The sequence below is a fragment of the Tupaia chinensis genome, unplaced genomic scaffold (genome assembly GCF_000334495.1).
Source record: "Tupaia chinensis unplaced genomic scaffold, TupChi_1.0 Scaffold000146_1, whole genome shotgun sequence".
Taxonomy (NCBI): Eukaryota; Metazoa; Chordata; class Mammalia; order Scandentia; family Tupaiidae; genus Tupaia; species Tupaia belangeri.
The window spans coordinates 4,779,892-4,794,408 of NW_006159616.1; the positions used below are offsets into that span (position 1 = coordinate 4,779,892).

Here is a 14,517-nt window from a genome sequence, read left to right on the forward strand (position 1 = left end):
GACCCTGGGCCAGTGGGGGTCAGAGGCCATAGCTCACGAGACCCAGAACTGAGTTTCCGGTGTCCCAGCAGAGCTCTGAGCCCTTCCTGAACTAACTCATTCCGGCCTCACGGCTCCTGAAGGCCGAGTCTGGAAGGCCGATCCTCCTCACCAGAGGCTGAGGAAGCTGTCACCCTGCGTGGATTCACACCCTGGCAAGCCGCCAGCTTTGCCTTACCCATCACAAACATCACCTGCCTTTCACGGTTCACATGGGTTTTAACCACACACATGATGCACGAAGAAATAAAGACAATACGGACTTTTAAAAGTTTGTGGTGGGGCTGGCAGGTGGCGTGGTGGATAGAGCCTCTGGACCCCCCCATGGTTGATCACGGTTTGAGTCCCGAACCTGGTGGCTTGCTCTCTCACTTTCTCTCTCTCTTTGTCCCTCTCTCTGGTCAAATTTAAAAATAAGTAAATATAGGGACCAGCAGTTGGCATAATGGCTATGTCGCTGGACTCCCATGTAGTCGACTGCGGTTCGAGTCCCAGACCCAGTGGCTTGAACTCACGCTGGGAACATGTGCATGCATGCCCAGGATCCCTAGAGGAGGGACCAGCAGTTAGCATAACGGCTATGTCGCTGGACTCCCATGTTGTCGACTGCAGTCCATGTCCCGGACCCGGTGGCTTAAAACTCACACTGGGCGTGTGTGTGTGTGTGCGTGCCCAAGATCCCAAGAGGAGAATGGAGGAGAAGGGATTGTGGCGTGGCCATCAATTGATGATTTCTCGCTTTCTGTCTCTCTGTCTCTCTCTGTGTGCAATACCACCCTAGAGAAAAAACCTCTCAAAAAAAAAAAAAAAAAGATCCCGAGAGGAGAATGGAGGAGAAGGGATTGCGGATTGCAGCGTGGGCATCCTCCTGGAGGGTGATTTCTGCTTTCTATCTGTCTCTATCTTCCTGGTGAGCCTATGTGCCCTACAGCAAAAACCTCTCCAAAAAAAGTAAATAAAGTTAAATAAACTAATTCTTTGACGAAAAACGTATGCGGTATTGGGGCTAGCAGGTGATGTGGTGGTTAAGGTACTAGACTCCCACATGTTTAACCGCAGTTCGCATCCTGGACCTAGCAGCTTGAAAACCACACGGGACACATGTGCGTACATGTCCAAAATCCTGAGGAGAATGAGAAGGGATGGCGGTGTGGTCATTCCCCCGGGGGGGTGATGTTTCACTTTCTCTCCCTCTCTCTGGCATGTATACATGCCGTTTGGCAATAAAACTTAAAAAAGAGAAAATAAGTTTGTGGTGGGCCAGCAAGTGGTATGGAGGTTAAGGCAGCTAGATCCCACATGGCGGACTCTGTGGTTTGAGTTCTGGACCCAGCGGCTTGGAAATCACGCCAGGTACATGTGCGTGTGTGTCCAGAATTCTCGGAAGAGAATGGAGGAGAAGGGACTGCAGTGTGGCCATCCACCCTTGGGGGTTGATTCGCGCTCTCCCACGGTGTGTGGGTGTCTTTCTCTCTTGCTGTCTAGTGAGTGCATGTGCCTTATAGTAAAAACTATTTTTAAAAAAAGGGGGGGCGGGACCAGCAGGTAGTGTAGTGGTTAAGGTGCTGGACACTCCCCTCCCACATGGCCGAACATGGTTTGCATCCAGGGCCTGGTGGCTTGCTTTCTGACTTTTTCTTTCTCTCTGTCTCTCTCTCTCTCTCTGTCTTTCTCTGGTTGAAATTTAAATAAATAAATAAAATTGAAAATAAATCTTTTCTTTAAAAAAAAAGTGTGAAAAATAGAACAAAAGTGCAGGTTATTCTGGTACAGAATAATTTTTTTTTTGAGAGGTTTTTGCTATAGGGCGCGTGCACTCACCAGAAAGACTGAGAGAGACATAGAGATAGAAAGCGAGAAATCACCTCCCAGAGGGGATGGCCACACTGCAATCCCTTCTCCTCCATTCTCCTCTCGGGATCTTGGGCACGCACGCACATGTGCCCAGCGTGAGTTTAAGCCACTGGGTCTGGGACTTGAACCGTTGTCGACTACATAGGAGTCCAGCGACATAGCCATTATACTAACTGCTGGTCCCATTTCTACAACTTTTGGAAGACCCAGTCGCAAGTACTTAGAAAAACAGGTGAATAAGAAGGGAGGGAGGGAGGGAGGAAGGAAAGGAGGCAGGGAAAGAATAAATGCCCCCCACCCCACCCACTGCCCAGGTCAGAAACTAAGGAAGCCAGATCAGCCTGGCTCCTCCCACAGCTGGCCCTCCACTCTATCTGCTCTCTCCTCCTCCCACGCCACCCACTCTGTGTCCTAACCAAGCCTGGAGTCCATCCTCCCTCTCAGGGTTCTTTCTAAAATCCCAAGAGGAGAACAGATTGCCAAAATGTCTTGCCTTCCACTGCTCTTCGATAAGGACCCACAGCCTCTAAGCGAACCTGGAGAAAGCCTCGGGTCTGGCCAGGCCCTCACCCCACTACTGCTCTCCCTTCCTCCAAGTTCTTCCTCTCCAGAAGGCCCTCCCATCCTCTTCTCAGGCCTAGACACCTGCTCTTCATCTTTCAGGTCTCATGAAATATTAGTTCCTGGGCTGGCAGGTGGCATGGTGAGTAAGGTGCTGGACTCCCACATGGCCAACCATCGTTTGAGTCCTGGACCTGGTGGCTTGCTTTCTCATTTTATCTCTCACTTTGTCTCTCTCTCTGGTTAAATTTGTAAAAATAATGATGACAGGGGCCAGCAGGTGGCATGGTGGTTAAGGGCGCTGGACACTGTGGCTGACCACAGTTTGAGTCCTGGACCTGGTGGCTTGCTTTCTCACTTTCCCTCTCTTTCTCCCTCTGGTCAAATTAAAATAAATGAATTGGGCCATCCCCCCGGGGGGTGATTTCTCACTTTCTGTCTCTCTGTCTCTCTCTGTCTGGTGAGCGCATGCGTCCTATAACGAAAAACCTCTCTAAATAAATACATAAATAAATAAATAAATAAATAAATAAATATTAAATGGTTAAAAATTAATGATGACAAATAAAACTGAATAAATAATTCTTAAAAAATAAAAATGAAGGACCAGCAGGTGGCGTGGTGGTTAAGAGCACTGGACTCCCATATGGACGACCACAGTTCAAGTCCTGGACCTGGTGGCTTGCTTTCTCATTTTCTCTTTGTCTCTCTCTGGTCAAATTAAAATAAATAAATAAAATAAAATAATTATTTAAAAAAAAAACAAAAGAAATATCAGTTCTTCCCGAGTCTTCCTTGACCTGAACTTTGCCAGCATCTTCTTCCTCCTTCGTGACACGCGACACCCCCATCCCGCCTGGACTCAGGCTTTCTGAGGGCAAGGGCAGTGACTAGCACATGCCTGGCTCTGAGAAGGCCCTTAATAAAACTTCCCTTTTTTTTTTTTCTTTTAAGGTTTTTGCCATAGGTCGCGTGCACTTGCCAGAGAGACAGAGAAAGACGGTGAGAGGGAAGTGAGAAATGACCCTCCACATCAGAAGGGATGGCCACGCCACAATCCCTTCTCCTCCAATCTCCTCTCAGGATTCTGGACATGCACACTCATGTGCCCAGTGTGAGTTTCAAGCCACTGGGTCCAGGACTTGAACCATGGTCAACCATGTGGGAGTCTAGCATCGTAACCACCATGCCACCTGCTGACACATTAAAGCCTTTCTAGGGCTCTCTGACAGGATTTGTCTCCAGAAAGTGATTCTGCCCCACCCAGGAGAGGCCGAGTCCCAGGAAGAGCAGTAGGCAGCTCTCCTTCCTGTCGGCACTTGAGGGTCTCTCCCTGGTCTCTGCCCCCTCCTGGTTAATCAGCCAGGCCCAGGCAGCAGAGGACCTGGCCAGCTCTTTAGACACTTCTGGGGAAGTTTCCATTTCTGAACAGAGTCTCTGTCCCCTGGCCTCCATTAGTCACCCAGAGCTGTCCAGTCTGCCTCCTGAGGGCTTCTCTGAGCCCCATGACTATCGCTGCTTGCTGATTGATGGCTTCCACAGCTTCTCTCTGTCCATTCACTTCTTCTTCCCTGTCACCACCAGATCATCTTTCAAAGGTGCTGGAAAGGAAGCTCTGAAGGGCAAACGTGGCATCTGGGATGGCATTTCTGACTTACTCGTGCCATGCTCAATATGGCACCTGGAACAAGGTAATTCAGCAAACACGTCAAACCTCCAACAGGTGCTGGGACAACTGAACCACGGAAAAGACGACCTTTCCAACACGAGGGGCTGGGACAGCTGGATAGCCATGCAAAAGAATGAGGTCAGGGGCCAGCCAGTGGCATGGTAGTTAAGGTGACTGTATCCCACATGACTGACTACACAGTTCAAGTCCCTGGACTGAAGAACACTCTGTGTGTGTGTGTGTGTCCCCCAAATCCCGAAACAAAGGAGAGATGGAGGAGAAGGAATTGCAGCACGACCATGCCCCATGGGGAGTGTTTTCTCACTTTCACTTCCCCTCCCTCTCTCTCTGTTTCTGGCAGGCTCACACTTCCTTGGCGAAATTTTAAAAAAAGGAAAACAAAACAAAACAAAACAAAAAACCAAGGTTGGGCCCCTACCTAATACCACATACAAAATATAATTCAAAATACATCAGGTCCCCAGGGGAGGGGAAAAAAACAGGCCCAGTGTGGTGGGGCACTGCTATGTATGCTGGAGCAATATGGGAAGGTCTAGAGTTCAGATCCTGGGTCAACTTATAGAGGCTGTGTGCACCCCAGGCATGCCCGTGATCCTGGCTGGCTGGAAGGCTGGGAGGAGCAGTGAGTGTCACAGGAGACTGTCAGAGGTTCCTGTCTCTGTCTCAATCTCTCTCTCAAGAAAAAAATGAACTGTTTGAAAATAGGTGAAAAAAAAATCAAATACCTGAAAATAATAGCTACATCTATAAAACTCTTAGAAGAAAAGATAAATGTACATCTTTGGGGCCAGCAGGTGGCGTGGTGGTTAGGGCAGCTGGACCCCCACATGGCTGACTGTGGTTCCAGTCTGGACCTGGCAGTTTGCATTCTCAGTTCTTTCTCTCTTTCTGTCTCTCTCTGGTCAACTTCAATAAAATAAAATAAAATAATGACAATGAATAAAATAAAATAATTCTTTTTAAAAAGGTACATCTTTGTTGCTTGCATTAGGTAATGGATTCTTAGATACACTAAAAGCACAAGCAGCAAAAGAAAAAGTAGTTAAATTAGGCATCAAATAAAAAACTTTTGTGATTCAAAATATACTTCAAGAAAATGGAGGGCCAGCCAATGGCATGGTGGTTAGGGCAGCTGGATCCTATGTGGCCAACTGTGTAGTTGGAGTCTCAGACCCAGCAACTTGGAACACATGCTGGTGCGTGTGTGTGCCTGCCCAAAATTCTGAGAGGAGAATGGGGAAGAAGGGACTGCAGTATGGTCCTCCTCCCTGGGGGTTGCTTCTCACTTTCCCTCTCTCCAGCAAGTGTACACACCCTATAGCAAAATTCAAAAGAAAGACAGAGGGATGGCATAATGGTTCCTTCATTGGACTCCCATATAGTCAACCATGGTTCGAGTCCCAGACCTGGTGGCTTAAAACTCACGCTGGGCACGTGTGTGTGTGTGTGTGCCTAAAATCCCAAGAGGAGAGTGGAGGAGAAGGGATTGCAGAGTAGCCATTCCCCCAGGGGTGATTTCTTGCTTTCCATCTCTCTATCTTGCTCTTTCTGGTGAGCACACACACACTATAGCAAAAACCTCTCCAAAAAAAAAAAGCAATTGAGGTGCTGACTCTGAACTCAAGTATTTTGGAGAGGTTTTCGCTATAGGGCGCGTGCGCTCGCCAGACAGAGACAGACATAGAGACAGAAAGCGAGAAATCACCCTCCAGGGGGGATGGTCACGCCACAATCCCTTCTCCTCCATTCTCCTCTTGGGATCTTGGGCACACATGCACACGTGCCCAGCGTGAGTTTTAAGCCACCAGGTCCGGGATGCGAACCGCAGTCGACTACGTGGGAGTCCAGCAACATAGCCATTACAGTAACTGCTGGTTCCCTAGAAGAAAATATTTTCAAATCACATGTCAGGCAAGGACAGTTTATCTAGACTACATAAGGAATGCTTATAACTCAACAATAAAAAGACAATCCAACTGGAAAGTGGACAAAGGATTGAACAGACATTTATCCAAAGAAGATATACAGATGGCCAGTCCACATGAATAGCTTAACTTCATTACTAATCAGAGAAATGCACACCATAGCCACAAGGAGATGGAGCTTCACAGCCATGAGGATGGCTGGAGGGAAAAAGGACAGACAGTAACATGTGGTGAGGAAGACTAGGAGAAACTGCAACCTGCCGATCATCCCGGGGGGATGTAAAATGGCGCGGCCACTTGCAAAACAGTCTGGCGGTTCATTAAAAGATTAAACACACGGTTACCGGATGAGCCAGCAATCTCACTGCTAAGTATAAACTCGAGAAGTAAACACTCATAACCCCACTAAAACAGACAAGAACATACACAGCAACATCAATCGAAATAGCTGCAAAGGAGAGACAACCCAGTGCTCACAGTGGATGAACGGAGAGTCAAAGTGATGGCTACACAGAAGGGCACGTTATCCAGCCATGAAAAGAACAGAAGCCCTGACCACGCTACGATGTGGATGAATCTTGAAGACATCAGGTTAAATGAAAGAAGTGGCACAGCAGCCACACACTATGTGATTCCATTGATGTGAACCGTGAAACGTCCAGAACAGGCAAATCGATAGTCAGGAAGTAGACTGGTGGCTGCCAGGGACTAAGCAGTTTAGGGGAAGGAGAAATGGCTGCTGACAGGTATGGGTTTGTTTTGGGGGTAATGAAAATGCTCTAAAATTAACTGTAGCGAGAATCACACACTTCTGTTGACATAGTAAAACCGACTTTCTTTTCATTTTGAAGTTGCCAGAGGGTACATGAGCTCACCAGAGAGAGAGAGAAACGGATAGACAGACAAGGAGATAGCACCTTGGATGGTGCTAGGTCATGCCACAATCCCTTTTCCAGTTCTCTATCCTGTTGGGATTTGGGGCAGGCACACGCACATGCCCGGCATGTTCTTCAAGCTACCAGGGCCAGGATTTGAACCAGGATGGTCTGTGTAGGATCCAGCTCCCATAACCACTAGGCCACAGGGCCAACCCACTTTTGACTTGTACATTGGAACAGATTAATTGTCCAGGATATAAATTATCGCTAAACAAAGCCATTAAAATAGTGTCAAGCCCTCAACTAAACACTTACCTGTATCCCTGAGGATAAACAGCTAATTTTATTTTTTCTTAAGTTTATTTATTTATTTATTTAATGAGCAAGAGAACAGGTTTTAAGGCCATGATCTACCCCCAGCCCAGACCATGGGCACACACAAGTATGGCACACTTGGGAGGGTCCCTGGACACGAGCCCAGAACCTTCCTGAGTGGGTCAGCTGTGGAGTGTCATGTTCTCACTGCTGTCCCAGCATCTGGCTGTAAGTTCGAATTTCTTTCTGCTGTTTTCTTTTTTCTTTTTTTTTTTTTTAACTGACAGATAGCAATTATAACAGAGAGAGAGAGAGGAGACCTCGCTAATGGCATCTAGTCGTGCTGCAATCCAGTTTCCTCCATTTAGCCTTCCCGTAGGATTGTGGGCTTGCATGCACATACTCCCAGCTTGTTTTGTTTTTTTTTAAGAGGTTTTTGCTATAGGGTGTGTGCGCTCGCCAAACAGAGACAGAAAGCGAGAAATCACCCCCCAGGGGGGGATGGCCACGCCGCAATCCCTTCTCTTCCATTCTCCTCTCGGGATCATGGGCATGCACACACACACGCGCCCAGTGTGAGTTTAAGCCACCAGGTCCAGGACTTGAACTGCGGTCAACTACGTGGGAGTACAGAGACATAGCCATTACGCTAACTCTTGGTCCTCTCCCAGCTTATTTTTCAAGCCACCAGGACAGGACTCAAACTGTGGTCAGCCAAATGGGATCTGGCTCCTACTGCACTGCACTACAAGGCTGACCCAAGGCAGAAAAAAAAATTTTTTAATTGGTTTTCGCCATAGGGTATGTGCACTTGCCTGAGAGAGAGACAATGTGAGGGAAATTGAGAAATCACCCCCCAGGAGAACAGCCATGCCACAATCCCTTTTCTATTCTCGTCCTGGGATCTTGAGCATGCACACACACATGCCCAACATGACTTTCTGGGACTCGAACCAGTCAGTCATGTGGGAGTCTAGCAACAGAACCACTACGCCACCTGCTGGCCCCAAGGGCGAATTTCTCAGCAGTGGGAAAAGCTCTTAGTTAGTAGGCCCCTGATGGCTCTCTGACCTCATGCCTTCCTGCCCTGCCCCTCACACTCTGTCCAGCCAAACAAAATGGCAGCTGCTCTCTTCACTACACACCTGCTGTTCCCACTGCCTGGAACGCTCACTTTCACCTAGTTCTCACATAGCCTGGAGCTCCTGGCTTAGAGGCTGGCACCTCCAAGTCCTTTCTGACTGTGACACTCTCCCGCGCCTGCAGTGGCAGCGTCCCTCTTCTGTGCCTCACCCAACGAGACAGCAGGATCGCCCCGGCAGCTTTCAGGCCGGCACATCCCTGCACTGGGTGCTTTACTTACACTCCCTCTTGCCACTCTCACAGCAACCCCCAGAGTAGGGAATAATATCCCCTTTCACAGATGAGGAAACTGAGGCACCGGCAGTGAAGTGACTCGCCCAGGTCACGGCAGCAGGTGGCAGAGCTGAGTGGGGAGGCTGTTGACCACTGCGTGGTTACACGGTGTGTCCTCTCCGGCAATCACAGTAGCGGTCGTGCCATTTTGGATTCCCTGTGGCTGCCTCCACCGCCATGCTGGCGAGGCTCTGGACAGAGGCCATGTTTGATTCAGCAAAGCCCTCCCACTGCCCTGCCCCGCCTCTTGCTCACTGTAGAATCTAGAGCAAGTTGCTAACCTTCCCTGGGTTTCAGGTCCCCATCTGTCACATGGGGACATGAGTGTGACTATCTCGCAGGGGTCTGTGATTACTAATTGAGGTGAAGAGCCCGTTACGCACTTAGAACTGGGCCAGGTACATCGTGGGCACTCGATAAACTGCAGCAAATGCTGTTATCTCTGGGTCAGCATCACCCAGCCGGGCCTGCGGTGGGGCTCCCAGGTGGGCTGACATCAGTGAGTGAGAGTGGGGGAGGGAGTCCACGGAGCCAACCCCCTTCATGCAGAGCCTGGAGCCACTGCCCACCCCACAGCCCTGCCCTGGTCCTGCCACCAAGCACTACTCACGGGAAGGTGGAAGCAGCAAAACAGAGGATGGAGATCAAGCCCAGGCCCACGCTGGCCTCATCCCAGCCATCCTGGGCACATTCACCAAACACATCCCATATCCACTGGCGGGAGCCATTGGGGCAGCTGGAGAAGTTGCCGGAGCCCAGTTGCTTCCAGACCATGGCTGCAGAGAGAGGACGCCCCGCCCAGCAGGGCCGCGTGGGAGGGAGGGCGCTGGCGTATTGAGGCAGGCAAGGGTTCTACAGGAAGAAAGACAAGACCGTCAGCCCTGGGTGGTCTGGGCTGAAGGACAAGGTCAGCCTGGCCAAACTCATCCCAGTCTTATTGCTTGGCCCTTACTGAGCCCCTGAATGGCCATGGGGATACAATCAGCCTCCAGATACACGCAGGGCCAGGTGGGGGCAGAGTAGTAACAAGACTGTACCGCAAGGGAAAGGTCCTGGGTTTGTGTCCTGAGACCTCCCTGAGCACATTCTGCCCCAGAACGTGTGGCCATGTCTGGATCAGCCAAGACAGGTGGGGATCGCGGCATGATGACTCACTCTCCCTCTCTTTGACAGAAGAAATAAATAAACTTTTAAAAAGAATGCTGGGCCAGCAGGTGGCATGGGATTAAGGCACTGGATCGCATGCGGCTGAATGCACAGTCTAAGCCTAGGATCCAACAGCTCGAAAATCATACTAGGAGCATGTGTGTGCATGCCCAAAATCCCGAGAGGAGAATGGAAGAGAAGGGACTGTGGCGTGGCCATTCTCCCAGAGGAGGGAGGAGGGGTAGTGAATTCTTACCCCCACCCCTGTTTCTCGCCGATGAGTGCATGTGCACTATAGCAAACTAAAAGAAAGAAAAAAAAGAACCAAAATGCCAACCACAAATAAGCAGGGGACGAGCACTGAGCGTTCAAATCTCAGCTTTGCTACTTGTTAATGCTATGACCGCAATCCCTTCTCCTCTGGTCTCGTAGGAATTTGGGGTATGCATACACGTACTCAACCTAATATTCAAGTCACTGGGTCTGGGACTCAAGCCACACAGGTGGCCATGTGGGGTCCAGTGCCTTAACCTCCACACCACCTGCTGGCGCAACACTAAGACTTTGAATAAGCCACCCAGCCTCATCTGCAAAATGGGGGTGCCAAGTGCCTCCTGCATGTGGTCCTGGTACAGTGCCTAGAACTGTGTCCTCAAAGCCACTTTCCATTATACTCTGGAACATTTCAGTTAGTTCCAGATTTTCATTACTGTAAAGTACTGTGAGGGTCCTCTGAGACCCAACCATTCAGTGCCTTATCTCGTTTAAAGTAGGGTGGCCCACACGTTGACCAGACAAGGCAAGTAGAGCGTGAGGAACAGGGGATCCTGGGATTGCGTAGGTGGCTGGGTTCAAGCTCGGGAGCTCAAGCCCACATGCTCCTCGGAGCTCGCCAGTGTATGGGAAGCCTACTGCCTACAGCAAGGATCTATAGCCACCTCCCCACTGCCGACACTGATGAAGCCAGAACCTGCCTGACTGCAGGAGCAGGCAGGGCAAGCCTCTTGCAGTGTCCGGGCACCCTGGGCAGTGGGTAGCACAGTCACTGCCTGTGTGACAAGCCTAAGAAGGGAGAGAGGATGGCCTGACTGGAGCCCTCCCCACCAGTGACAATCACCCTGGCCCTGACTACTGAGCTCTGTGCCAGCTCTGTGCTAAGCACCTGCATGTACGAATGCATTCTGTTCTCATATCAACTCTGTGAAGTTGAAGAACCTGAAGCCTAGCAGGGAGGTGCTTTAGCCAAGGCCACCCAGCCAGGAACATGCCACGCTGCTGGGTGCTTCCGTGCCTGGGCACAGGAGAAACCTCCTGTGGTCTGGCATACTGTCCTGCTTCCCATAGAGCCAGAGAGCGAGCTTCCTCTTCCCTTGCTGTGTTGCTGAGGGTGCTTCCTCACTAGGCTAGGGACTCCCTCCAACACCTCAGTTTCAGGAGGTGTCAGGAGGCCCAAGCTCCTCATAAAACAAAGCCCAGGCTGGGTCCACGCGATTGCTGAGGTCACGGCGATGAGGGTCAGGGCAGGGAAGGAAGCAAGTCAGCTCCTTTTTTCAGGAAGCTGTAGCCTCTCAGCCATAATGTGACAGCCACGAGCAGATGTCACAGAGCTGGGGCAAGGGCATTCCAGGTCCCTGTCTTCCCAGTGCGGAGTGGCTAAAAACCTCGTCCTGTATCTTGGTGGCCACCTAATGGCCATCAGCACAGCTGACAGTGGAAGCACTGATGCCCTGCATGCCACCCTGGTTAACGTACGGTCCAGGTAAGAACGGTGCCTGTGCAGTACCAAGGGTGTTTCAGATCAAGTCCTTTTGTCTCCCAGACATCCCCCAGCCAGCTCCCCAACCCTTCCCGAACAGGCTACAGTCCATCACACGATCCTGTATTGCCAAGCTCGCGACTCCCCAGCACGGCAGGTCTGCATTTCACAGGTGAGGTTTGGTGGCCCTGGGCAGTGAGTTAACCCTTCTGAGCCTGCCTACCAGGTGGGGCTACTGACACTTTCCTCAGGTGGCTGTGCCGACTAAAGGCACACGAAGCTCTCAGCCCCGGGTCTGGCTGGATATGTCATCATGACTGCTATGAGGATGAGTCCAGAGTCTAATCCACACGGGGCCTGTCTCACTCTTCGCCAGGTTAGGATGGAACTGAGGTGGGCACACCCAATGTGTGTATGGGGGCACAGGGTGAGGATATCCTGAGGAGGGCTCCTGTTGACAGGGCTCAGGGCACTGTGTGGGTGGTCCCCTGACTTTGGACAGGGCCCCTGTGTACCTCAGAGCTCAGGACACTCTGAGACACATCTGAGCCCTGAACAGAGAAGCCTTCCTTTGAAGGCCACCATGCACAGGGTCTGTCACTTAGAAGCCAGGTCCACCTCCTGTTCCAACAGTAATGAGTGAACAGGTGTCCAGTACTGTTGACGTCCAGCACAAAGCTCGACCTCATCTGTCCAGGTGGTAAGAACCACATCAGGAGTGCCCGAAGATCACCCTTGGAAGGCGCACGTTCAAAATTCAGGGCGGTGCATCTAGACTGGGACTCAGGGATTCTGGATTTAAGAAACTCTGCCAGGCTCAGCCACGACCTTGTGCACTAGTGGACACTACTACTCAGCAGGTGGAGGCCACTTGGGAGGCTGAGGTTCAATTCCCAGCACACTCTGAAAGCTGAGCAAGGTGGGTAATGCACACCTGTACTTCCAGCTACTCAGGAGGCAGACCTAAAGGAAGAGGCTCCCCCTGCCACTCGTGCTGTATGTACCTGGTATACCTTGAGAAGGCCAGGCTGGAGCAAGCGTCTCCTGCCACACCCAAGATCCTCTCCCAGATCCCTCACTGAGTCAGGGAGATGTTTTCCACAAAAGCAGATTAAGTGGCCACCTTTATCCACAGGAGCAGGTATAAATTCTTTGACAGAAAGCCCCAGGATACTCCAAGATATGCCCTCCCAACCTTGCTTCCTGCCCCAGGTCTTCAAAAAGCCATTTCAAGCCTCCAGGCTTCTTTCTGCTCATGCTGTCTCTTCCCCTAGAAGTATCCTCCTTCCCCTCGAGAGCCTGGTAAAGAGATGCCAGTTCTAAGCCACTCTCTCAGGCCTTCCAGGAGCCAGCTGGACAGGCCCTGTGCCTTGCCTCCTGTCCTTAGCCGGCACAGCCACCTGAAGAATGCTTATCACTGACCTCGGCAAATACTGCTGCTTAAACCCACTCTCTGCCCTCGCCCTGGTCAGACACTTCATAGTCTCAGAGCCCGGACACACCTGCTGCAAGGTAAAGGCTGAGGATGTTAAGGGGCACGGGCTGGGAAGGAGAGGGTGAGGGTGAGAGAGAAAGCAAGTGGGAGGGCAAACAGGGAAAGAAAGAGGAAAAGAGAAAGGTGGGGAACAAAGGCTAGAGAGAATGGAAGAAAGGGAGGAAGCAAGGAAAGGAAGGACAGAAAAAGGAAAGAAAAAAGCCATGAGGTCTGACCGCCTCGGTGAGGAGAAAAGCCCTCTGGAACTGACCTGTCTAGTGTGGTCTAGAACCTCTGAAACTCCACCCCAGAGTTCTAATCTGCACAGGAGAATAATGCAAGCACCACCTCCTAGGTGGACTGTGAAGTTAAATCAGATGGTCCAGGCTAAGAGATTCCAAGGTGCCTGGCACGGTTAAGTAAAAACACTCAGCATAACAGCCAGGGGGGCTATCACTGTTTCTGTTGGAGCCCCTGCAGGGTCTCAGGTCTACAGTAGCTTCCAGGAAATGCTGAGTGGGGAAGACCTGTGTGACCCTGGCCGGTCCTCACACTCCCAAACGCACACTCCCATGCACACTTGAAACCTGACCTAAGCAGGGTGTGGGAGGGGGCTATCTGGCTTCCCCTTCCTGCAGACCACGGCAGATAGGGTAGGCGGGAGTGTATCTGCTTGGGGATACCACCCACTCCAGCATCCTCGGCCACAACGCCCTCCTGGTGACTCAGCCCGGCGAGGGACGCCTGCGTAGAGGGATAATAACAGGGCCGCCGCTGGGGTCAGCGCCGCGAGGCCCCCTCGCCCGGCCAGCTCCGGGGAAAACAAAGCCCTCAGAAGCCGAGGGCCGATCGGCCGGGACCAGGAGGTGAAAAAGGGACCCGGACTCCAATCTCTGGTCAGGCCAGGCAGAGAAGCCACGCTGGTGGCCCTTGAGGTTTGGGACGACGGAGACTTGGGGTACCGAGGGCCACCCACTCCCGGCCGGGAGCCTTGCCCCAGGATGTAGCTCCACAAAGAGAGGACAGAATCCCAACACAGCCCCAGGGCTGAAGCAGAGTGCGAGAAAGACGAGGTAGGGAAGCCCTAAAAGTTCCGACCCCAATCCCGGGGGTTTGCTGCTAGCCCCCGACCCAGCTCACCAGCTCAAGATCCGCCGCTAGAGCCGGCTTCTGGGTTCAGTGCTCGCTGGGTCAGCTGACCAGCGCCGCCGTCCCGCCCCCGGAGCCGCGTGGCTCCGCCCCTCGCGCCACGCATTTGGCAGACGGTCCCTGGAGGCGGCACGGGCCGGGTTGCGTCCGCACTTTGCCTTCGCTCCCAGACGCCCTCGGAAGCTCCTCCCCGCGACGGGGGCGGGGTCTCAGGCGCCGCCGCGCGCAGGCTCAGTACTCATGCTGAGCGTAGTATCTCGCGCGGTTGCCGGCGCCGCGGTCCGCTGCGCTTTGCGCTCTCCGCCGCCCGGAGC

At 51.8% G+C, this 14,517-nt stretch overlaps 2 protein-coding genes across 2 annotated transcripts in view; one reads left to right on the plus strand and one right to left on the minus strand.

Annotated features, from left to right (window-relative positions):
• SLC66A1 (solute carrier family 66 member 1) overlaps positions 1-14,286 on the minus strand; it is a 19,668-nt gene extending 5,382 nt beyond the window's left edge. The window contains exons 1-2 of the mRNA XM_006145209.3: positions 14,195-14,286; positions 9,289-9,530 (exon numbers count right to left, since the gene is read on the minus strand). Coding sequence (XP_006145271.1) covers positions 9,289-9,452 — 164 coding nt within the window. The 5' untranslated portion in view covers positions 9,453-9,530; positions 14,195-14,286. The remainder of the gene's footprint in view (positions 1-9,288; positions 9,531-14,194) is intronic.
• Positions 11,513-14,517, plus strand: part of LOC102499977 (aflatoxin B1 aldehyde reductase member 4) — a gene marked incomplete in the record, with an annotated part of 13,824 nt that continues 10,819 nt past the window's right edge. The window contains 3 exon segments of the mRNA XM_027770667.1: positions 11,513-11,583; positions 11,644-11,752; positions 14,317-14,437. Coding sequence (XP_027626468.1) covers positions 11,513-11,583; positions 11,644-11,752; positions 14,317-14,437 — 301 coding nt within the window.